Source organism: Sus scrofa, chromosome 4 (assembly GCF_054392235.1).
Source record: "Sus scrofa isolate SSC_HxYL_T2T_F1_AM1 chromosome 4, Sscrofa_HxYL_maternal_Yorkshire_Landrace_v2.0, whole genome shotgun sequence".
NCBI classification, from domain to species: domain Eukaryota; kingdom Metazoa; phylum Chordata; class Mammalia; order Artiodactyla; family Suidae; genus Sus; species Sus scrofa.
This window is the reverse complement of record NC_139386.1, coordinates 1,465,111-1,490,643: the sequence shown is the minus strand read 5'-3', so window position 1 is coordinate 1,490,643 and position 25,533 is coordinate 1,465,111. Positions and strand designations below refer to the sequence as shown.

Genomic DNA, 25,533 nt, shown 5'->3' with positions numbered 1-25,533 from the left:
CACTCCATCCACTCCATCCTCTCCATCCACTCCATCCTCTCCATCCACTCCATCCACTCCATCCACTCCATCCTCACCATCCACTCCATCCACTCCATCCTCACCATCCACTTCATCCACTCCATCCTCACCATCCACTCCATCCTCTCCATCCACTCCATCCTCTCCATCCACTCCACCCACACCATCCACTCCATCCTCACCATCCTCACCATCCACTCCATCCACTCCATCCACTCCATCCTCTCCATCCACTCCATCCTCACCATCCTCACCATCCACTCCATCCACTCCATCCACTCCATCCACTCCATCCTCTCCATCCACTCCATCCACACCATCCACTCCATCCTCTCCATCCACTCCATCCTCACCATCCTCACCATCCACTCCATCCACTCCATCCACTCCATCCTCTCCATCCACTCCATCCTCACCATCCTCACCATCCACTCCATCCACACCATCCACTCCATCCTCTCCATCCACTCCATCCACTCCATCCACTCCATCCTCACCATCCTCTCCATCCACTCCATCCACTCCATCCACTCCATCCTCTCCATCCACTCCATCCACTCCATCCACTCCATCCTCACCATCCTCTCCATCCACTCCATCCACTCCATCCACTCCATCCTCTCCATCCACTCCATCCTCTCCATCCACTCCATCCACTCCATCCACTCCATCCTCACCATCCACTCCATCCACTCCATCCTCACCATCCACTTCATCCACTCCATCCTCACCATCCACTCCATCCTCTCCATCCACTCCATCCTCTCCATCCACTCCATCCACTCCATCCACTCCATCCACTCCATCCACTCCATCCTCTCCATCCACTCCATCCACTCCATCCACTCCATCCACTCCATCCACTCCATCCTCACCACCCACTCCATCCACTCCATCCTCACCATCCACTCCATCCTCTCCATCCACTCCATCCTCTCCATCCACTCCATCCACTCCATCCACACCATCCACTCCATCCTCTCCATCCACTCCATCCTCTCCATCCTCTCCATCCACTCCATCCACTCCATCCTCTCCACCCACTCCATCCACTCCATCCTCACCATCCACTCCATCCTCTCCATCCACTCCATCCTCTCCATCCACTCCATCCACTCCATCCACACCATCCACTCCATCCTCTCCATCCACTCCATCCTCTCCATCCTCTCCATCCTCTCCATCCTCTCCATCCACTACATCCACTCCATCCTCTCCATCCACTCCATCCACTCCAACCACATCACCCACTCCATCCACTCCATCCTCTCCATCCACTCCATCCTCACCACCCACTCCACCCACACCATCCTCTCCATCCTCTCCATCCACTCCATCCACTCCATCCTCACCATCCACTCCATCCACTCCATCCACTCCATCCTCTCCATCCACTCCACCCACTCCATCCACTCCATCCTCTCCATCCACTCCATCCACTCCATCCACTCCATCCTCTCCATCCACTCCATCCTCTCCATCCACTCCATCCTCTCCATCCACTCCATCCACTCCATCCACACCATCCTCTCCATCCACTCCATCCTCTCCATCCACTCCATCCTCACCATCCACTCCATCCTCTCCATCCTCACCATCCACTCCATCCTCTCCATCCTCTCCATCCTCTCCATCCACTCCATCCACTCCAACCACATCACCCACTCCATCCACTCCATCCACTCCATCCTCACCACCCACTCCACCCACACCATCCACTCCATCCTCACCATCCACTCCATCCTCACCATCCACTCCATCCACTCCATCCTCTCCATCCTCACCATCCACTCCATCCACTCCATCCACTCCATCCTCTCCATCCACTCCATCCTCTCCATCCACTCCATCCACTCCATCCTCACCATCCACTCCATCCACTCCATCCTCTCCATCCACTCCATCCACTCCATCCACTCCATCCTCTCCATCCACTCCATCCTCACCATCCACTCCATCCACTCCATCCACTCCATCCTCTCCATCCACTCCATCCACTCCATCCTCTCCATCCACTCCATCCACACCATCCACTCCATCGTCTCCATCCACTCCATCCACACCATCCACTCCATCCACACCATCCACTCCATCCTCACCACCCACTCCATCCACTCCATCCTCACCATCCACACCATCCACTCCATCCACTCCACCCTCTCCATCCACTCCACCCACACCATCCTCTCCATCCTCTCCATCCACACCATCCACTCCATCCTCTCCATCCACTCCATCCACTCCACCCACTCCATCCTCTCCATCCTCACCACCCACTCCATCCACTCCATCCTCTCCATCCACTCCATCCACTCCATCCTCTCCATCCACTCCATCCACTCCACCCACTCCATCCTCTCCATCCTCACCACCCACTCCATCCACTCCATCCACTCCATCCACACCATCCACTCCATCCACACCATCCACTCCATCGTCACCACCCACTCCATCCACTCCATCCTCACCATCCACACCATCCTCTCCATCCTCTCCATCCACACCATCCACTCCATCCTCTCCATCCACTCCATCCACTCCATCCACTCCATCCTCTCCATCCACTCCACCCACACCATCCTCTCCATCCACTCCATCCTCTCCATCCACTCCATCCACTCCATCCACTCCATCCTCACCATCCACTCCATCCTCTCCATCCACTCCACCCACACCATCCTCTCCATCCACTCCATCCTCTCCATCCACTCCATCCTCTCCATCCACTCCATCCACACCATCCACTCCATCCACTCCATCCACACCATCCACTCCATCCACTCCATCCTCTCCATCCACTCTATCCTCTCCATCCACTCCATCCACTCCATCCTCTCCATCCACTCCATCCACACCATCCTCTCCATCCACTCCATCCACTCCATCCACACCATCCACTCCATCCTCTCCATCCACTCCATCCTCTCCATCCTCTCCATCCACTCCATCCACTCCAACCACATCACCCACTCCATCCACTCCATCCTCTCCATCCACTCCATCCTCACCATCCACTCCATCCTCACCATCCACTCCATCCTCACCATCCACTCCATCCACTCCATCCTCTCCATCCACTCCATCCTCACCATCCACTCCATCCACTCCATCCACTCCATCCTCTCCATCCACTCCATCCACTCCATCCTCTCCATCCACTCCATCCACTCCATCCACTCCATCCTCACCACCCACTCCATCCTCTCCATCCACTCCATCCTCTCCATCCACTCCATCCACTCCATCCACACCATCCACTCCATCCTCTCCATCCACTCCATCCTCTCCATCCTCTCCATCCACTCCATCCACTCCATCCACTCCATCCACTCCATCCTCTCCATCCACTCCATCCTCACCATCCACTCCATCCACTCCATCCACTCCATCCTCTCCATCCACTCCATCCACTCCATCCACTCCATCCTCACCACCCACTCCATCCTCTCCATCCACTCCATCCTCTCCATCCACTCCATCCACTCCATCCACACCATCCACTCCATCCTCTCCATCCACTCCATCCACTCCATCCACTCCATCCTCTCCATCCACTCCATCCACTCCATCCTCTCCATCCACTCCATCCACTCCATCCTCTCCATCCACTCCATCCACTCCATCCACTCCATCCTCACCATCCACTCCATCCTCTCCATCCACTCCATCCTCTCCATCCACTCCATCCACTCCATCCACACCATCCACTCCATCCTCTCCATCCACTCCATCCTCTCCATCCTCTCCATCCACTCCATCCACTCCATCCACTCCATCCTCTCCATCCACTCCATCCTCACCATCCACTCCATCCACTCCATCCACTCCATCCACTCCATCCTCACCATCCTCACCATCCACTCCATCCTCTCCATCCACTCCATCCACTACATCCTCTCCACCCACTCCACCCACACCATCCACTCCATCCTCACCATCCTCACCATCCACTCCATCCACTCCATCCACTCCATCCTCTCCATCCACTCCATCCTCACCATCCTCACCATCCACTCCATCCACTCCATCCACTCCATCCACTCCATCCTCTCCATCCACTCCATCCACACCATCCACTCCCTCCTCTCCATCCACTCCATCCACTCCATCCACTCCATCCTCACCATCCTCTCCATCCACTCCATCCACTCCATCCACTCCATCCTCTCCATCCACTCCATCCACTCCATCCACTCCATCCTCACCATCCACTCCATCCACTCCATCCTCACCATCCACTTCATCCACTCCATCCTCACCATCCACTCCATCCTCTCCATCCACTCCATCCTCTCCATCCACTCCACCCACACCATCCACTCCATCCTCACCATCCTCACCATCCACTCCATCCACTCCATCCACTCCATCCTCTCCATCCACTCCATCCTCACCATCCTCACCATCCACTCCATCCACTCCATCCACTCCATCCACTCCATCCTCTCCATCCACTCCATCCACACCATCCACTCCATCCTCTCCATCCACTCCATCCTCACCATCCTCACCATCCACTCCATCCACTCCATCCACTCCATCCTCTCCATCCACTCCATCCTCACCATCCTCACCATCCACTCCATCCACTCCATCCTCTCCATCCACTCCATCCTCACCATCCTCACCATCCACTCCATCCACACCATCCACTCCATCCTCTCCATCCACTCCATCCTCTCCATCCACTCCATCCTCTCCATCCTCTCCATCCACTCCATCCACTCCATCCACACCATCCACTCCATCCTCACCATCCACTCCATCCTCACCATCCACTCCATCCACTCCATCCTCTCCATCCACTCCATCCACTCCATCCACTCCATCCTCTCCATCCACTCCATCCTCACCATCCACTCCATCCAATCCATCCACTCCATCCTCTCCATCCACTCCATCCACTCCATCCACTCCATCCACTCCATCCACTCCATCCTCTCCATCCACTCCATCCTCACCATCCACTCCATCCACTCCATCCACTCCATCCACTCCATCCTCACCATCCTCACCATCCACTCCATCCTCTCCATCCACTCCATCCACTCCATCCACTACATCCTCTCCATCCTCTCCATCCACTCCATCCACTCCATCCTCTCCATCCACTCCATCCACTCCATCCTCTCCATCCACTCCATCCTCTCCATCCACTCCATCCTCACCACCCACTCCACCCACACCATCCACTCCATCCTCACCATCCTCACCATCCACTCCATCCACTCCATCCACTCCATCCTCTCCATCCACTCCATCCTCACCATCCTCACCATCCACTCCATCCACTCCATCCACTCCATCCACTCCATCCTCTCCATCCACTCCATCCACACCATCCACTCCATCCTCTCCATCCACTCCATCCTCACCATCCTCACCATCCACTCCATCCACTCCATCCACTCCATCCTCTCCATCCACTCCATCCTCTCCATCCACTCCATCCTCTCCATCCACTCCATCCTCTCCATCCACTCCATCCTCACCACCCACTCCACCCACACCATCCACTCCATCCTCACCATCCTCACCACCCACTCCACCCACTGCATCCACTCCATTCTGCTCCTCCCACTCCATCTTCCCTCCATGCTCAGTGACCTCCTATGGTCATGGGCCATGGCAGTGGCCAGGCCTTTCCCAGTAGCCTGTGGCTTCCCTGGCCTGGAAACCAGCCTTGCCTGGAGTTGTCCTGGAATAGGGCTTGGACTCTTCCCTGGCTGCCTTTCTACAGTCCACCTCAGCCCTCAGCCCAGGCCTGAGAAACTTCCTTGATCTTGTTTCCAGGAAATGTGGTTGGGAAGGGCAAGATGGAGCCCCAAAACAGGAGACTCCTGTTTGGAGCACCAGGCAGAGGGCCCACCCTAGAGTCTGCTCCCAGGCCAGCAGGCAGAGGCCAGAGCTGGCCTCAGTGCACAAGTGAATGAAGAAAGAGGTCCTGGGAGAGAGGGAGCCTGGGGCTCTGGGCTCCTCCTTCTCCAGGTAACAAATAATCATCTGTTTATGTTGCTGATTTCTGCTCAGTGCCAGGCTTGGGCCTTTGGTGCTGGGGTGCAGGGACAAGAGGCTGAGTGTCGGGGCTTGGGGCACCCACGTTAATGGAGATCAGTCAGGTAACACCCGTGGGGACCCTGCATGCAGCGCTGGAGAAGCTACCGGAGGCTGCATGTGGATGTAGGGACAAGGAGGGCGAGGCTTGGAAGAAGAGGAGGAGCCAGTGCAGAGCTGTAGGAGAGGGGACCGGATTCCCAAAATGCTCCCACGGCCAGGCCTGCGGGCCGTCACCCCGTAGACCCAGGGTCTCAAGCGCACACTCATGTTCCTGGGGACCTGGGCGCGCAGCCCTTCTCCTCTGGGCAAGGCGAGGTCCTGGGCGAAATGATGCTGTGGGTCTCCGGCAGCAAAGAGCCTGCAGCCCGAGCGGTTGGGGCCCTCGGAGGCCCGCGCTGTTTGCTGCGGCTCCGGCTCCGCAGGGAAGGGGCGGATCCTCAGCAAGAGAATGACGATGGGGGGGGGCTGCCCGGCCGACAGCCTGGGGGCCTGCGGGCGGGGGTGGGGCCGCCCCTCATTAAATGACCTGGGCCTCCGAAACTCACTCTTTTACAAGCTGTGTATTCTCCAGTGAAGGCCCAGACTCCCACCCCAGGCCACAATAAACATGCCCTTCTGCCTGGCATGGGCCTCCAGGAGCTCGCCCTGTCCCACGGGTGTGCTGGGCAGGTGAGAGAGCCAGCAGAGGTCAGGTGGCATGGACCTGCCGGCCGGGAGGTGTTGATCTCAGCCTCCAGGAAAGACCTCGACCCCAGTTATGAACCCCGAGACCTCCACGTGAACTAGAGGCCGAGTCCTGCCCCTTCCTCCCCCTTCCTCCCTCTCCCTGCACCCTGCCCTGTGCTGGGGAGCAGGGGGAGAGAGCAGGGCGGGCAAAGCGGTGTACCTGTGCCTCCTGCAGCAAGGAGGACTCCTCAGCCCCGCCCTGTTCCCACTCTGAGCCTGGACTTTGGCCCCCTGCTGAGCCTTAGTCTTAGCCCCAAAGGATGGAACCTGTTCTAGTCTTCGCATCTGTGACCAGGCCGTGGGGAAAGCGGAGAAAGGCTGGTTTGCTCAAGAGACAGAGCACCTCACAAAGGGCTTAGCCAGCAGCTGGAGAGGCCAGGCTGGGGGCTCTGCGTGTCCTGAGTGGAAAGCCTGGTGTTCCGAGTTGCCCTGGCACCTGCCCTTGACCGGGCTCGCCTCTTCCCGACCCTTCCTTTACACTCAGAGCCTGGCCCCTGGCCCTGACCCTGCAGTCTTCTATTTCCTACAGCAGGGAGACAGCTGGCATCTCCAGCTCCGTGCCCATCCCGCAGCATCCCCGAATGGGGTGGGCTTCTCGGTGTGCCTGAGCGGCCCCTCCTTGAGATTCTTGGAGTGTCCGTCTGGCCCAGATGGGCCCCAGCTGGACGCTCCTTGAGCCCCCGACCCCTTCAAGACGTGGAACAGAGAGCGAGGTAGGGGATGGGGAAGATCATTTCCAGGTGCCCAGTGGGCAGGCTGTCACGGTCCCGGCCAGTCTGGGCAGCAAGGAGCCAGGGTGCAGGACGCCTGTGTTCCTGAGCGTGGGCAGCTGGTATTTTCCAGGAGCGAGAAGGCAGTAAACTGGATAAACAAGCATGTCCCGGCCGCCAGCATCCCCAGGACACCCCTGGGACAGCCTGTGTGCCCTCCCCTGCGGGTTGGGGCTGAGCCATGGAGTTGGGGGGTCACTGCCAGCTCCCCAAAGAGGCACACGGAGGTGGGCCAGCAAGGGTGAAGAGGAGTTCAGCAGCCAGAGCAAGGGTCGAGGTAAGTGGGCGCACCGTCTCGGGGGACGGCGTGTGGGACAGGCTTTCTCTCTCTCTCTCTGAGATAGTGCCCTTGGGTTCTGCTCCAGCAACACATCATGGAAACGTCCGCACACCCTGGGCAGAGCCTGGCCGTGGAATTTCACTCTCTGTTAGTCTGGTTAACGCGGTGCCAAGGCACAGGCACAGCTCCTGCCCTCCGGCGTCCAGCTCCCTCTAGCACTCTCTGGCACTCTCTGCTGGCCAAGGGGGACTGTGGTGGGCAGAGTTGCTGCCAGAAGCTGGGCACAGAGGTGGGTGCGGACCCGAGCTCACAACTTCACCACCAGCATCCTGTGAAAATTAAAGGGAAACTCGCTCCAATGGAGTTGGGACGCCTGAAGGGGGAGCTCTCATGTACCCACCTCTTGAGGTCAGTACAGATCCCAACAGGAAGAGACCTACTTTGCATCTCTGGCAGGAAGTGACACTACTGCCAGCAGGAAGAAAGAAGATTCTTCTCCTTACCGGGCAACAGGCCAGCCAATGAGAGACCTTCACAGCCCAGCCAATGAAAAGCCACTACACTGCGACCTTGCAGTTTCCTCCAATGGGTTCTTGGTTCACAACAGCCCCTCCCAATTCCCCTTCTCCTCTAAAAAAGAATTTCCGCTTTGCTTTACCAGACTTGCAGTCCTTCTCCACAGCTGTGTTCTTTGCCGATCACAGATTGCAGTCCTTTGTGATTCCAGGATAAATCCATTTTGCTGGTAAAATAACTGGCTGTTTCCTTGTTTTAGGTTAGCAACCCCCTCCCAAGGCCAAGGCCACACCTGCTTCAAAGCAGGCTTGAAGAGCAGACTGGAAGCCTCCTATGACGGAAGCTAGGTTCTTTGGGACTCAGTGACCTCTGTGCTGAGTGGATACTCCTTCAGAAAGGCTTTTCCTTTGTTCTTCCAGGTATACACCCGTCCCCCACCGTGCAACATTTATCTGGTGCTTTGGAGTTTATTGGAATAAACCCGTAGTGTAAACACAAGCTCCAAGGTCATGCTAGAGTGTCTATTTCTCAGGAAAAACTTCTGTTATGTTCTTCTCCACCCTGACAAATTTCCTTGTGCAGCGGTTATCTTTCCCCCCTCCCCAGTTTAGTGGTTAACTTAGGACATAGTCTTTCTGAGGCTCCTCATTTATGGCTTTTACCTTCCCTTCCTCTCTTACAGAGACCCAGCGCCTCGTCTGTTTCCCTACGTGTGGCTCTAGGTGGCCTGAAAAAAGCAAGTTATCCTGACGGCATCTTCAGCTGCACGACTTGCTGACCAGGTATTGTCACGATTGCCTCCTTTTTCTTTTCTTTCTTCCTCCCTCCTTCCCTTCCACCTCTGAAATGTTCATATTAGCTTGGCATACAGTTGAAAAGTATTTAGAATATTTTTTCACGCAAATTTTTAAAAATTTTTTTAACGTCTTTATTTTTAAAGTCATTTTTATACTTGGATTTTTTTCTTTCTTTTTTAATGGCCACATCCATGGTATATGGAAGTTCCTTGGCCAGGGACTGAATCTGAGCCACAGCTGCAGCAACTGTGCCTGGCTGGGGATCAAACTCACACCTCCACAGCACCCCACCCCTCTGCAGTCAGATTCTTCACTCACTGCTCCACAGCAGGAACTCCAAATTTTTTTTTTTTCCTTTGCTTTTTAGGGCCTCACCCGTGGCATATGGATGTTTCCAGGCTAGGGGTCGAATCCTAGCTGCGGCTGCCAGCCTACACCACAGCTACAGCTAAGCCAGATCCGAGCCAGGTCTGCGACCCACACCACAGCTCACAGCAACACTGGATCCTCAACCCACTGAGCGAGGCCAGGGATCAAACCTGCAACGTCATGGTTCCCAGTCGGATTCGTCAACCACTGAGCCACAACGGGAACTCCACCTGCTATTATTTTAATACAGCCAATTAGCCAAAATTTTTTTGTTCACAATGATGTGGGCCTCTAACATTCCTCTCCTCTGCTGTTTTGTCTTGTCGTCCCGGCAGCCCCGTGCTCGGCCTGAGAGAGGGAACCTTAGTAGAGGATGTACCGGGGCCAGAGCCGGAGAAGGACGTTTTGGACCCATGGGCGCGCCTGTTCACAGACGCAGAGGCTCGGAGAGCCTGCGTGTCCAGGACGACGCGTATCAGGAGAGGGGGTCCCTGGCTGTGTTCCCGCTCTGTCCTCCCTATAGCTCCCCGCACACCCGGATGTGGCCCCGTGGAGCCGGCCCCCGGGGGCCCGGCAGCTCTCAGAGCGTCTGAGATGCTGGTCTCCCTGGAAGGCTGCTTCCTCTGCTCAAAGTGGCCCTCCGTTTCTCACTTTTCTGTTTCGAAGGCTGCATACGAGTGTACCTTCGGCATGCGTCTCTTTTGGAGAACCTGTCACCTTGAAAGTCGTGCTGCCCATACAGCAACCCCCCCCCCCCAGCATGGGGAGGGGCCCTTCCCAAAGCCAGTGACCAAGAAAGAATGCTTTTCTCGCTTGCTGAAGCCGAAGCCCTTCCCAGCCTGTGGGCTCTCACTCCCTCTGCCCCGGGTTCTGACAGCTTCTGGTGACCGGCAGCCCCGTCTGTCCCTTCACGCTCTCCCCGGTGGGACCGGGGGCCTCCACGGCCTGGGCCTGCTCGTCTCGGTCTGACCTCCGGAGGTCACCTCTCAGTCGCTCTCCTGAAACCACCTGCAGGTCTCCTGGCCTTGTGGCCTTGTGGGTGATCTCAGGGCCCCCCATTTCTGCTCCTCCCCATGGACTGCTCCTGGGTCCTCTTCCAGAAAGCTCTCTGAGTCTCTGCAAGTGTTGGAGGCACTGTCTCAACCAGGACCCCCTTTCTCTCCTGCCTTCAGGGACTGTCCCCAGCTGCCAGCATGCCCACTTTATTTGCGCTCACACGGCCTCGAGCAGGTACCCCTGCCCTCTGGTCTCCAGAGAGTGACTGTTGGGAGCAAACGTTCTTGCCACGTCCTGGCTCCTTCCAACCCGTGCGTGTGCTGCCCATCGCTTGGCCTTCTCCCTGGCCGTGCCGCGGCCCCCGCTCTGGATCCCGGGCCGTTCTGCCTGCGTGAGGACCTCACCGCACCAGCGGGGCCCCACCTCCTGCCCCCGTCCGTCACCCCCCTGGCTCCCCAGTCCCAGCAGATACAGGCTCCCAAGCCTTTACCTTCGCAGGGAGCTGCGCACGTGGGCCCTTGAGCTGTCTTTTCTGAACACCGCCCTCTCACAGCCAGAGAGGAGCCAGCACACTGGTGACGGCCTGCCCCCGCTCACTCCAACTCCTCATCCCGCAGAAAGGCCCATCACCCAGTCACTGAAAGTGCTCCCCAGCGGATCACCCGAGGCCCGCCAGATCCAAATTTAGGAATTCTCCACATACACACCTTGACGCCTCATTTATTTCATACCCTACGAAAACCATCCTCCTTGCGAAGAGACGCCAAGGTCAGGTTGCCGTGGTAACGCTCACGTTCTTGGCCACCTGCCTGCCCGAACCAGAGGGATGCCCCCCAGAGCCCGGTCCAGAATGTGAGTGGGAAGCAGTGGGAAGACACTGCTCCTGGGCACGGGCGTGAGCAGCAGGGCTTGAGCGCAAAGCCTGTACTTGGAAGAGGGGTGTGTGCTGCTCCTGTGTAGTAACAGCTCAACAGACGCTAGAAGTCTCCAGTCCGGGGGTTTCTGGCCAAGCCTCAGGGGTCCCTCTGGCCCACTGTCCCCCGGGACAGACTCAGGCCTCTGCTTCAGAGGGTCCAGACGTGACCAGGGTGGCCGAGCTCCTGCCTCGGGAATGGGAGAGGCAGAGGCAGCCCTCTGCAGGGCCAAGGGGCCTCCTTCTGCGGCCACCAAAGGTTCCCAGGCCACCGCCACCAGCAGTCGCTCCGAGTCAGACAGATGTGTGGGGGAGAAGAAGGCAGGGGAGCAGCGGGTGGGGCCGCACCCACCCCAACGCCCAGGCCACCCCACGGGGCAGAAGCGCGAGTCTGACTTGTCCGCTGTCTTGGGTCAGCAGCGTCGCTGCTGAAAACTGACCCTGGCACTGTCCACCCTCCCAAGTTCCAGGGGCTAGGCAGAGACACGTGAGGGATGTGTGAGTTCTCACGCCTGTGCCAGTTAGTGGCGGAGTCCAAGCTTTTTCAACCTTACCTTCTGCTTGCTGGGATCTGGTGGCAGGAGCTGAGGACAGCACGGGGCCCAGGATGACACCCGCTGCCCCTCGCTGAGGCGTCTTTCGCTCTGAGTGTCTTACACCCAAGGCACTCTGTCTGCCCCTGGACGCCCCCCGCCCCCCGCCAGGCCCATAGCACCGAGCTCCGGGCACCCCTGCTCACGCCCCACAGGCGGCCGGGCCTCAGCCCCTCCCTCCCTCCCTCCCATCACTTCCCAGGCCCTCCGAGGGGACGCGGCAAGAGTGACCGCCAGCAATAAACAGAGTCACAAGGCTTGACTGCAGAGAGAAACAGCGTGTAAACAAAACCCCTCTGGGCAGGGCTTGGCCTTGCCCTCCTTCCAACCGCCTGCTGGAGCCAGCGGGGCGGGGCCCTCCCCCCCGCCGCCCCCACCCAAGGTCCCCGGAGGCCAGACTGCCCGTGAGCTTGCTGTGCAAAGCCCGTTTAATAGCACAGGTTCCCAGCGCCGGGGGTGAGCCCACTTCTTCACGGCAGCCAGAGGTCCAGGAGCACGGAGGCCAGGGTCAGGAGAGCCGCCAGCCCCACGCGGCCGCCCAGCCCGTCGCAGGCCCCTGCCACCTCCTTGTACTTATCCTCCGAGTTTTCTTCGATGACCGGGTTGTGGGTGTTGCACAGCCGCTCCTGGCAGCACACCACGTACAGGAAAGGCGTGGGCTTGATGAGCAGGAAGGACTTGGCCCCGCGCTGCTGCACGCCCTCGAAGGCACAGGCCGCCACACACTGCTTGGAAACCAGGTAGAACCGCGGAAACACTCCTGGCGGGAGACAGGGACACGCGGGGGCCTCGTGGGTATGGAAAGCAGTGGCCCTGACGCCGCTCCCGCCGCGTCTGCCGGCCCTGCCGCTTCCAGCGTCCCCTCTCGAGGGGCGGGGGGTCCAGAGCCGTCCCCCCAGAGGAGAGGGGCAGGCCTTTGCATTCAGACCTGCTTCTCGGGCTGGGGGATGGCCTGTGCACAGCGCGGCGTCAGATGTCCCCAGCCCTGGCCTGTGCAGGTGCCCCGGGACCCTGGGGATGTGCAGGCTCTTCAGGCCTCGGCATCTCCACCCCAGGGCTGCCCAGACCTTTGTGACCAAGGACTCCTGGCCATCCCGGCCACTGCCCAGGGCTAGGAGCTGGCCTCCCGAGGAGCCGCTGCCCAGGACGTAGATGGGGCCGAGAGCCCACTGGCCCAGCACCAGGCGGCCGGGCACTCTGCCCAGCGTGTCTCGCCTCGCAGGTGCCTGTGCTGGCGCTCTTCCACGCGGCGTTACGGAGCCCATGTGCGGCCAGCGCCTCCCACGCTCCCTAGAAGGTGGGCGCCCCCAGAAGCGGCTGACCAATAGAACAGGGGTTCTCCAGCCCCAGGATGAGGCCCCTGCGGGGTCAGGCTGCAGCTTCCGACTCACCCTCGGGAGAGCATGCACCTCCGGGCCCCGGGACTGGGGGAGTCACAGACGGCAGAGCAGTGGGCCCCAACCACCGTCAGGCCCACAAGCGCCTCTCAGAGCGCACTTGACGCCCACACCCCCCGTTACGCGTGAAAGCTCCAGTCTTGGTGCGGACATCTGAAGACGTTAATTTTTCACGTGAGGGTGACAGACACCCAACCTCTATCCCTTTCTCCCTCCAGCTCACTGTCCCCGGGCCAGCAGCTGACGCACGGTTCCCCACAGAAGCCGCGCCCTCCGCTGTCCCCTGCTCGGACGCCCGGCTTCACAGGACTTTGCTTTTCAAAGTCAGGAAAGGGGGCACTTGTCTCTTGGTCACTCTCCACTGAGGGAAACGAGGCCGACCCTGAGTCCTGAACGCGTCCTAGTGAGCAGCCCCTGGAAGCCCAGGTGGAAGGGGTACCTACTCACGGCCACAGTGGTGCAAAATCGGCTGCCCCGGGTGCAGTTGGACTCTTGGGTGCAGAGAAAATTGTTCTCTGTCTCGCAAACGTAGCACCTCATCGCCACATCTGGAATGACGAGTGAAAGCAAAGTGGGAAGTCGCTGCCCTCGGTCCCGTCAGACCAACCCCGCTGTCCTCCCGATCCTGCAACCGAGGCCCCCGCCAGCGGGCCCCTCCACCTCCCCCCAGCCCACCCCCTGCTCCTCATCTCGGGGCGCCCTCGTCCTCCCCAAGAGTGGGTCTCGCTCACACGCCCACCCCCAGACCACGGCCCACAGACACTCACGCCTTCACGCAGAAACACCCAAGTCCCACACCCACTCACGCATGAACACACACACACACACTCACACACCCGGGAACACGTCCCCGTCTACACACAACGCCGACAGCTCCCCTTCGATTGCTTTAGAAGCAAAAAGAGACTCCAGGGTTTTGGAGGCTGTGCCCTGGCCCCCTCCTACCCACACTGCTGGCTCACCCCACCCCTCCAGCAGCAGATTCAGCCCCCCTGCCCCCGTCCTTGAGGCCTGGCGCCCCCCGATCCCTCAGCAACAGCCGCTGTCTGCCTGCCTCAGGGCAGGACTTGCTCCCAGGACAGGAGCTGGTCACACGCTGGCAGCTTTTCTGCTCTCGAGACGGCCCTAGGAGGGCCACCGAGGCGCCGAGCTGGGCCTGGCCTCCAGCCTGACCTCCCCTAGGAAGGTGGGGCTGCTGCGGCGAGAGCAAGGTGCCAGGGAAGAAACAGGCCGTCCCTGGCTGTCCTCGGGGGACCCCGCATCCAGAAGCTCCCCCACTAGGTGTTCAGGTCAGCTGGCCACCCTCCTGGGACTCTCTGGCCCACTCAGTCCTCCGCTCCCCAATTGCCCAGACCCACCTGGGGCCTCGGCAGCGCCCAGAACAGGTGGCACCCCTGTGTTTGCACAGGTGTTCCAGCCACCACCTCCCCCCCAGCTGAGGAGGCTGGGGGCCCGGACTTACTCTGTCGCCCAGACACAGTGACATTGGTCTCCGCCCGCGGCAGGCCCACAACCAGGAACAAAGCCAGGAGGGCCTTCATTTCCGGCGCAGCCTGGCCCGGACTCTGAGGAGAGAGCAGGCCACTCGGTCAGGCCTGCGGGTCCAGGGGGAGCGCTGGCCCCCGTGCGTCTCCCAGCACCCAGAGCTCTTCCTCACCGGACGCTGGCGCAGACCCTCCTCCAAGGGCCCCAGGACCAGGGGTGGCCTCTCGGTGTTGGGCGGCCCGTCCCTACCACCCAGTCCCCTCTGTCCCCAGGGGTCCCCCCACCCCTGCCCGCAGCAGATCTGCTCGACAGGTGTTCCTGCGGCTGCCCCCGGGGCGCCATACAGCTCCCCACCCCTGCCCCGATCCCCTGCTCTCTCAAGAGCCCCCACGGGGCTCCTCCCACCCAGAACCACTGCCCCTCCTCCTCCATCCTGACCCCAGGGCACAGGAAGGCCTGGGGACCCCTGCGGGAGCCTGGCCCGGCCCCAGATGCAGGGGCTGGGCTCCTCTCACAAGTCCCGCCAGCCTCAGGCCCCCACGCGCGCCCGCTGGGCTCCATTCTGGGCTTCCCCTCCTCCTTCCGGAATGCTCCCAAGTCCCGCACCCTACCTTCGCCCTGCTATCTGGCCAGTGGGGATCAAGGAGGAGAAGGGTTTGCCATGAGTCTGGAGGAGGCAGAACCCTCCCTTGGCGGCCCCTGGCCCCTCCATGTCAGGGGAGAGCCTGGTCCAGGGCGCCAGGCGCTCAAGCCCCGTCCCCTCCCAGGCCCAGCGCGATTGCGGTCCGTTTTCTCCCAGGTTGTGGCCCCAGTGGAGCGTGCCTCGGGTGCCGGCGCCCCCCGGCCTTCCTCCCGCAGCCCTCTCCAGGAGGCGTTCGTCTCTGCGCCAGCAGCGCCTCTGCACTGCAATTCTGCTTTTTTTTTTTTTTTTAAACAGTGGCAGAGTGTGCCATGGCCCGGGTGTGGGATAGTGTATTTGCACAGGCTCCTTCGATGCTCCTTTGTGCGTGTCTTCCTGCTGCAGTGTTGTCCTGTCGTTTCCTACACGTGCAGGTACTTCAGGGACGGTTTCCAGAAATGAAACTGACAGTTGCAATCTAAACGCACGTTACCCAATGGCTAGTCTGTCCTCCCAACTTTGAGAAGCGCGCGTTCCCGTCCCTGTGGTGCCGTCAAAAAGAGGGCATTCTTCTCCATCCCCTGGGTTTCTGCCCATCTAGTAGGTGACAGTAGCATCGTGTAGTAGGAATTTGCATTTCTTCCATTACAAGGGACATTGCCAAGTTTCTGCATTCAGGTAAATCTCTGTATTGCCTTTTCTGTGCTCTCCATGCCAGTCTGTTGACCAACTACACGGTGCCATAGTCTGTGGTCGGCCAGCAAGTGCCAAAGAAACTTTGTTCTTATTCAATACTGGTGTTTTTGCCAAGCGGAAGTGCTGGCTTTTTCACGGCCGAAGATAAAGCCAGACACTAAAGCCGTCACAATGGATTTGAATCAGGAACATGCCGCGTGATGGGAACGCCGCTTCGATGTGCCCGGGGGGGCGACTGGGCCTGTGAGAGAGGGAGGGCACAGGCGGCCGGTGGTCAGGAACGTGAGCATCACAAAAGCAGGAAGGCGGGCGTGGGCCTGGTGAAAACCGCTGGTTCTGCTCCCTGGCACTTCCCGAGGGTATTAAGCCCGCTCCCTGGGAGAAGGGGCCCCTCTTCGGGTGGGTCTGAAACACAGTCAGTCCTTCCGGCAGCCTCGAGTCTTCTCAGGCAGGCCTTTCGGGGGGGGGGGCAGGGTCATCCCAGAGATGCAGCCTGGAGCCGCGAGACGCGACCTTAGTGTCCGCGCCAGTCTCTCCAGGCCCCGCTTGAGGCGTCGCCCATGAAGGGCCCAGGGGAGCCTGGCTGGCGTTCGGTCAGGAGAGGGTCTTTGCCGCCGCCTTTTACATTGTGGTTGCGGGTTTTGAGTAGTTAGAAAAAACCACCCCCGAAACAAGATTATAAATGAATTCTCCCATATTTTCTTCTGATGGCTTTGCCAGAAGGTCCTTTTTTTTTCTTTCTTTCTCTTTTAACATTTAAATCTTTGATCCATTTGGAACATATCCTTCAGCGTTCAGTTTTTTAAGATGATGACTCAGTTATCTCGACACCATTAATTTAATTTAATTTTGTTTTTTTATCTTTTCAGGGCTGCACCTGCGGCATACGGAGGTTCCCAGGCTAGGGGCCGGATCGGAGCTACAGTCGCCGGCCTACACCACAGCCACAGCATTGAGGGAATCCGGCCTACACCACAGCTCAAGGCAACGCCAGATCCTTAACCCACGGAGTGAGGCCGGGGATCGAACCCACAACTTCATGGTTCCTAGTCGGATTCGCTTCCGCTGCACCAAGGCAGGAACTCCTCAACACCATTCATTTTATGAAACAGCAACACCGTTTGCTGTTGATCTGTGAGGCCCTTCATTGTGTGTTAAGTTCCAAATGCACCTGGTTGTCTTTGTGTGCTTCTTCCGTCAGCTGCTTTGTCTGTCCGGTCACACACCAGAACCAGGCTGTTACAAGTCCAGGCCCACCAAGCCCCCTTCAAAGTTTGGGAGGCCCTCATCACGCCTTCACTTTATTGTTACCTGATTCTTTTTCAGTCTGTCTGGCTGGGAAGTAGAACGGACACAAGAGAACCTGTCTCTGCTGTCACAACCACAACCACAACCACAGCGAGAGGCGAAGACCAGAGAATCCACAAATGTCTGACTTGTCAGCCCACCAGGAAGCTGAGGTCACGATGTCACCAGGTGACCAGAATTCTGAAGAGAAGCCAGCCCTAAAAAAGCCAGGAGTTAGGCTGTGTTCCTGGACCAGAAGACCCACCAGGGCTGAGATGTCTGCTTTCCCCAAATTGAGCTGTAGATTCATCATGGTCTCAGGCAGACTTTCCGGAGGTGTGTTTTTAATGTAGAAAGTAACAACTGATTCTAAAATTTAAGTCGAAAAATGAAGGACCTAGAAGAGCTAAAGTAACCTGGAAAAAGAACAAAGTTGGATGACGTGGGCGACTTGATTTTGAGATGTAATAGAAAGCTCTGGTGAACAAGAAGCACGGTGCTGCAAAGAGCTCAGACATACAACCCGTGGAAGAGAATAAAGGGTTGAGAAACAGGTCTAACAGGTGAATTGATTTTAGATGAGTATCAAGATAACACAATGAAGAAAGGGCCGCCTTGGGTGACCAATGCTGCTGGAACCATTGAGCAACAACATGCAAAAAATATTGCCCCAAATTAAAAAAAAAGAAAAGCAAAAGGAGTTCCAGTCATGGCACAGCGGAAATGAATCCGACTAGGAACCATGAGGTTGTGGGTTCGATCCCTGACCTCCATCAATGGGTTAAGGATCCGGCATTGCCGTGAGCTGTGGTGTAGGTTGAAGACGTGGCCTGGATATGGTGTTGCTGTGGCTGTGGTGCAGGCCGGTCGCTGTAGCTCTGATTGGACCCCTAGCCTGGGAACCTCCATATGCCGCAGGTGTGGCCCAAAAAAGCAAAAAAAAAAAGAAAGAAAAGATATCAACATGACTTTCCCCTACTTCACATCATATACAAAAATCCATTTGAATGAATCACAGATACAACTAAAAGCTATAAAACTTATCTAAGTACAAAGCTAGAAGACTTCTAGAAGGAAACAGGAACAATTTTTCTGATTTGGGTAGTCAAAGAATTTTTAGGTAACCATTTGAAACATGAATCATGTGCGCCAAAGCTACAGTTCGTAGGGGAAAGAATGCTGGTGTGTGGGGGTCACTTTGAAATGAAACAAAAATGAATTAAAGAATGGTTGATGAGACAGACGGAGAAGTGGGAACACCAGTAAAATGTGAGGGGTGGACTTTGGTGGTGGGTTTCCTTGTAGTCGCTGTAAATTCTTCCAACTTTACTGTCGCAAATATTTTAAATAAAATGCCAGGGATTTAAAAATCCCTGCTCGACACATTTTAGCCGAGTTTCAAGCCATTATGAGAATCATGACATAGCACAGAAAACATCTGAACAAGAGGCTGAATTCACCTCCTCAATTAAAGACTGAAGGTCCAGAATCTGATTGCGTGACCCTGGGTGTGGGACTCTAAGTCTTTGCCAGCACAATGGCACAAGCTACAGTGGCTTCAATGGGGATCGAGAAAGGAATTAAGAACTTCATTAGACGAATGAGAATGAGAGACTTCCCGTTGCGGCTCGGCGGTAATGAACCCGACTAGTACCCAGGAGGACTTGGGTTCCATCCCTGGCCTCGCTCAGTGGGTTAAGGACTCAGCATTGCTGTGAGTTGTGATGTACGTTGTAGACACAGCTCGGATCCGTGCTGCGGCTGTGATGTAGGCTGGCAGGTGCAGCTATGATTCAACTCCTAGCCTGGGAACTTGAACTTCCACATGCTGTGGTGAGGCCCTAGAAAGACAAAAAAAAAAAAAGATAAATAAGAATTAAAACAGCTGGCTCTTCCTGCAGATTTAGCCACCCCTGATGTGGCAAAAAACGTACAGGAAGAAAAACAGCTTATGAGAGAAGTGGTCCATGGAGGCCGATTAGCTAATGCCTTCCTCTCACTCCTGACTGAGGCAAGATGTGTATCCTTTGAAAATGGAACTTATCATACATTGATGGTTTTGCCACAGAGGTGTTTGAACTTGCTGGCATGTGTGAAAATCCAGCGTGATGGGTCTTAAACTGATAACCACCACGGATCCGGGAGCAGCTACACTGCTAACACCGCGTGGATGAGTTCCCTTGAAGAAAGCTGTCTCAAGGAGACTGGGCAGAAGTCACCTGACAGCTCTCTGGAAAAAAGATCCTGGGTTATTTGCCCTTCCCCTCCGCACTCCCCATTTTTGCTCCCGAGGTTACAAAAGGCGGTAGAAGGCCAAGTTTAGCAAAAGCCTGTAACCTCATCTTTCCTCTCTGCTGGGAGCCACTTCTTTTGGGGAAGAAAGCGATAACCCGCGACGGCCGTCTCCTGACGGCACGAACAGAAAAATGAAAACAACAGTCCCATCTGGGAATTGCTCTTAGCAGGAAATACCTGATCCTTCTAGGGGCTTAATTTAAACAAACGAGCCATCTGCAAGGCACAGGTGCATGAGCAGGGCAGCCAGTCGGGGCTCGGGATAGGGGATGGGAGGTGGGGTCCAGGTGGGGCAGGGATTTGAGTGGCAAGGATGCTGTGTGGGTCCAGGGAGCCGTGTGCTCCTGAGGAAAAGCTCCAGGGCACAGAGGGGGCTGCTGGCGGGCGGGGAGCCGGGGGCCTGCAGAGGAAGCGAGGCTCTGCGGTCCGGGAGGCCCGGGACCCCGGGGAAGGGATGCGCTGTGCGCGGCACGTACGGCTGGTGCCGGGGGGCTCTGCCAACCCTGCTGGAGGAGGCAGGCCCGAATCCCAGGACCCGCAGACACTGACCTGAGCCGGAGTCCTTCGGGAACCTTCCCTTCTGTCCCCTCCCCCTACCAAGTCCTGCTCAGCCCTTCTGGCAGCTTCCCCTCCCCCACATCCTGCCAAGAGCTTACGGACCTTTCCCTCCCCCAGGGATCCCGCCCAGACCTTCTGGAACCTTCAAACCCACCGCCTGTGTTCTCGACACACCTTCTGGAATCTTCCTCAACCCCACGTCCTGTCAGACCTTCGGGAACCTTCCCCTCTGCCCTCCTCCAACCCGGTCCTCACCACACCTTCTGGAACCTTCCCTCCCCCCAACCCCCGAGCCTGTCCAGACGCTAGAACTTTCCCCTCCGCCTTTCCCGCATCCTGCCCAGACCTTCTGGAACTTTCCACCCACGTCCTCGAGGGCGCCCACACTCGCGTCGGTAGCGCAGCCACGGAGGGGAGCAGGTCAGGCTCCGGGCCCAGACCCCACTCGGGAGAGTCTGAAGGCGGCTCCCGTCAGGCTTTGCGCGGTCTCTGGAAGGTTCCGCCTGGTCTCGGGGTGGGGGTGGGGCTCCCGGAAGTGCTCCCCTCCGACAGCCCGGCTGGGGGCGGGGCCGGGAGGGGCGGGGCCAGGAGGGAGGGGCGGGGCCAGGAGGGTGGGGCGGGGCCTCCAGAGGGTCCGGGAAGGAGTTGGGGGGGTTCCCGTGGTCCCGGCAGCACGCGGGGGAGGGTCCAGAGGTCTGGGCAGGACCCAGGTGGCACGCAGGGCCCCACGGTGACCACACCAAATGCTGGGCCCGAGGCAAAGAAACCGGATTGTTCCCCCGTTGCTGGTGGCACGGAAACGGGGTGCGGCCAAGGTGTAGACGGGGCTGACACCTCCTTGAAAACCCCCCCGGGCAGCTACCGTAGGCGCTCCAAGTTCTCTTCTGGGTATTTTCCGCAGAGAAGCGGAAACTCGTGTCCCCGCAGGACACGCCCATAAGGAAGAGAGAGCTGGTTGCAGCAGGAAATGAGACGCCTCTGCCCAACCAGACTGCCTGGCATCAGCAAGGAGGGGCGGCAGGCGGGTCTGAGCGCAGACTGTTGCGCCAGGGTCTTGGGGCTTCCAGAACGTACAGGGGCGCGCGGGAGGCCTGTGTGTGTCCAGGTGCTTCCTCTCATGTTCAGTTTCGCCCGTGTGGTCCGCGGACTGAGGCGTGATGGTGTGGCCGGCGCCGTCGGGAACGGCGGGTGCCTGGCCTCGGCGCGCGCTCTCCGTGGCTCCTCCTGGGCGACCCGGGCTTCCCTTCAACACCCACGGCGTGTGTGGCAGCTGGATGTGTAGGCCCCCGACCCGGAAACACCCGGGAAGTTGCAGCGGGTGGACAAACCCCGGAGCCCGCGCCCGTGGGAAGGTCCTCAGCAGGAGGAAGAGGATTTTCGCGGATGCAGGAGGAATGAATGAGTCTCTGGGGACTCGGCTCAGGGAACCAAGGCCAACTGCCAAGGTGACACCCACGCCGCTCTGCTTACGTGCAAGCCCACGGATGACGACCGTGGAGAAAAGGCCTCCGGACCCGTCTCGTGGGCGTCCATGTCTCAGGATTTGGGGGGAGAAGAGGGCCCGTGTCCATGGAGGGGAAACGGGGAGGGGTAAGATCCGTCTTTTCCCGCACGTTTGCGGATGGCACGACCCTAGTTAGCTCTGGTACTTTTTTTTTTTTTTTTTTTGCAAGATGTTAGCAGTGGGAGTAACTGAGTAGAGGGCACGCGAACATCTTTCTGTGTTTCCGGCGACTGCATTTGGAAATACAACGATCTGAATCTACAAAGCACACGTTTAATGCAAAAGAACGTCTTCTTTTTTTTTTTTTTTTTTTTTTTTGTCTTTCCTGGGGCCCCACCTGCGACTAATGGAGGTTCCCAGGCTAGGGGTTGAATCAGAGCTGTAGCTGCTGGCCTACCCCAGAGCCACAGCAATGCCAGATCCGAGCCGTGTCTGGGACTTACATCACAGCTCACGGCAACGCTGGATCCTTAACCCAGTGAGCAAGGCCAGGGATCGAACCCACAACCTCATGGTTCCTAGTTGGATATGTTAACCACTGAGCCACGACGGGAACTCCCCAAAAGAACGTCTTAAGCATGCATATAACTAATGACATTACTGTTTGAATGTTTACAGTTAGGCACCCAAGATTTAGGGGGTAAACAATCTGTAACCTATACTAGAGATACGCCTTAAAATAAGGTCATGAGGACAAATAGCACGTGATGTCACTGATATTGCTGTGCTGTTAATAACACAGCTCATCTCGTGCTGGCTGGGTGCCGGCTCCTCCTTCTGGGGATCGGCAGGTATTAAGACTCACCTCATCCGCCACAGACCTGATGAAGCGCATGCTATGGCGAGTCCCAAATTACAGGGAAGAAACCCAGGCTCACGGAAGTTCAACAAGCTGCCCAAGGTCACCCAGCGGGCAGTGGCAGAGCGGGGACTAGAAAGCGCCACTCTGGGCTGAGGTTTCCGCCTCTGGGTCAGGAGGAGAGGATCCAGGATCCCCAAGCAGCATGGCTGGGGCTGCTCCTCTTTTGGGGGAAGCGGGGCGTGAGGGACGGGGGAGCAGAGAGAGAGCGGGGACGTGGCGGTGTCTGCAGCAGGGACAAAAGCGGGGGGCACGCTCTGACCAGGTCACGGTCTGCATCGAGGCAGAGGCGGCAGGAGCGGTGAGCGCAGGTGGGATTCCGGTGGGCGGAACTTTGGAGACCCCCCTGGAAGTAGGTGGAGGAGGCGACACCTGGGTTTTCACATCTTTCACATGATGCGACAACACGATTTGGCTCAGAACCATCTGGGGCCAAGGAGGGCAGCTACGGGGCCAAGCCCGAAGGCCAGAGGGGGGCATCAGTAGCCTCTGGAAAGAGTGAGGCAGAGGCGAGGTCTGTGTGTGGCAGGTGTCTTGGGGGCCGAGCCAAGGAGCAGGCGGTCCCACAGAGATGTCCACGCAGAGGGAAAAGGGGATCCGAACGCTGGCAGAGAAAGCGTGCTACGGACGGCAAAGCGGTGGGTGGCGGCAAGGGCACCAGAGCCGGGACGGGGCCAGAGATCAACGGAAGTCCGGAGCGGCCACGCTGGCCGAGGCGGACGGAAGACGTGGGGTTCGTGGACTCCGGCCGCTGGGTGAGGCATTCATGCCGTCGCTGGGCCGGGCCTCGGTGAAGGCCCGAGCGCAGCTTCACTGAGTCCCGTGACCCCGTTCCACTGACAAGGGCGTGAAGGCCTGCGGAGATGCCCAGAGGGGCTGTGGCTGGACGGGGGGCAGGCCCTGGAGCTGGAACTCAAGCCCAAGTGGACACGCATCTGAGGGTTGAGGTTGACCCACCGCTTGCTGACTCGTGCCTGAAAACCGGCATCGCTCTGTTTGCCTGCCGCGCCACCCTGACGGCTGACACAGGCACCGCGCCCACCACCATCCCTGTCCCCACCAGCAGCACCACGCCCACCGTCAGCACCCCCACATCAGCACCCCACTGCCACCATCAGCACCCCCACATCAGCACCCCCACATCAGTACCCCCACATCAGCAACCCCACATGAGCACCCCACATCAGCAACCCCACATAAGCACCCCCATATCAGCATCCCCACATGAGCATCCCCACATCAGAACCCCACTGCCACCATCAGCACCCCCACATCAGCATCCTACTGCCACCATCAGCATCCCCACATCAGCACCCCACTGCACCATGAGCACCCCCACATCAGTATCCCACTGCCACCATCAGCATCCCCACATCAGCACCCCACTGCACCATCAGCACGCCCACATCAACATCCCCACATCAGCTTCCCACTGCCACCATCAACACCCCCACATCAGCATCCCACTGCCACCACCAGCACCCCCACATCAGTACCCCCAATCAGCATCCCCACTGCCACCATCAGCACCCCCACATCAGCACCCCCACATCAGCATCCCACTGCACCATCAGCACCCCCACATCAGCACCCCACTGCCACCACCACGACCACCAGCATCACCGTCTCCTCCACCACCGGCAACACCACCTCTGGCGCTGGGAGTAACAGGAGCCACCACTCTAGGTATTATGATAAGGAGTTGCCTTCGGGGCGCAGTGGTTCACGAACCCGACTAGAATCCAGGAGGATGTGGGTTCCATCCCTGGCCTCGCTCAGTGGGTTAAGGATCCAGCGTTGCTGTGAGCTGTGGTGTAGGTGGCAGACGCGGCTCGGGCTCGGATCCCGCAGTGCTGTGGCTCTGGTGTAGGCTGGCGGCTGCAGCTCCAATTAGACCCCTCGCCTGGGAACCTCCATGTGCCGCGGGAGTGGCCCAAGAAATGGCAAAAAGACAAGGAAAAAAAAAAGCAAACAGTGAAACAAAACCATACATAAAAGAAGTGAATGAGATGCTGCGTGAGGCACTTAGGCTTTTTGCTCCGTCTGTGAGCCTCACGTTTGCGCCCCCCACCTCTCCGCGAGGAGGGAGCCCTCGCCGGGCCTTTCTCTCCCTCTCCCCGCCCTGCCCGCACACCCGAGTGTCACTTCTTCCTTCAGAGCAACTTGACCCAGAGCTGCCTCCTTGGGGGTGCCCCCTCCCCCGCTGCTCCCGGCGGCAGTGCTCAGAGACCAAGGAGCTGGCAGCCCTTGCAGCGGTCCCTTGTCATCGGCTGGAGGGCCCCAGGCCTGGCAGAGCCATGACTGAAGTGGGGGGTTGCTCTTCCTTGGTGGCCCGTGAAAGAGCGGGGCATCCTAGAGTCTGTGGCGTTGACATATGATGTCACCGCCTCTGGGGAGCTCCCGGCCCCACACCTGGGGGAGGGGGAGCGGGGGGGGGGGGCCTGAACTGGCTCCGCCGCTTCCTGGCGCCCAGCCGCTCCATCAGCGTTCAAGTGCCTGTCGGGTGGGGGCCGTGGAGAACCGGGGGGCGGAGGGTGGAGAAACTGTCGCGGAGCCCGTGTCTGCTGGCAGCACCCCCACGCCCCGGCCCAGACTGTGAGGCCGCCCCGGGACTATCGCCTCCTGTGCTTGGGCTCAGTTTTCGCCCCCAAGTTCAGACCTCGAGGTCCTGGCCACCGAGAAGGACCACCGCGTTTGGAGACGGGGTCCTCAGAGAGGAGAGGCGGCTAAGAGGAGGTCACCTGGGTGGCCCGAAGCCCGTGTGGTCGTAGGCTCGGTGTCCTTGGAAGAAGAGG

The 25,533-nt window shown here is 58.4% G+C and overlaps 1 protein-coding gene and 2 long non-coding RNA genes across 3 annotated transcripts in view; 1 reads left to right on the top strand and 2 right to left on the bottom strand.

The window, feature by feature from the left end:
- The window catches only part of LOC110260400 (uncharacterized), a 29,729-nt gene extending 17,598 nt beyond the window's left edge, over positions 1 to 12,131 (bottom strand). Inside the window, exon 1 of the long non-coding RNA XR_014842882.1 lies at positions 12,000 to 12,131. This is a non-coding gene — a long non-coding RNA (uncharacterized LOC110260400). The remainder of the gene's footprint in view (positions 1 to 11,999) is intronic.
- LOC110260196 (uncharacterized) lies at positions 8,496 to 12,313 on the top strand. The gene is made up of 3 exons (XR_002343043.2): positions 8,496 to 8,599; positions 9,053 to 9,152; positions 9,872 to 12,313. It is a non-coding gene; the product is annotated as an uncharacterized LOC110260196 (long non-coding RNA).
- Positions 12,297 to 20,832, bottom strand: LY6K (lymphocyte antigen 6 family member K). Its single transcript, XM_021088773.2, has 4 exons — positions 20,722 to 20,832; positions 14,898 to 15,000; positions 13,879 to 13,983; positions 12,297 to 12,798 (listed from the first exon to the last, which is right to left on the bottom strand). Exons 2-4 carry the CDS (start codon positions 14,974 to 14,976, stop codon positions 12,509 to 12,511), a joined length of 474 nt encoding a protein of 157 aa, XP_020944432.1. The 5' UTR covers positions 14,977 to 15,000; positions 20,722 to 20,832; the 3' UTR covers positions 12,297 to 12,508.
- Between the last annotated feature and the right edge of the window lie 4,701 nt (positions 20,833 to 25,533).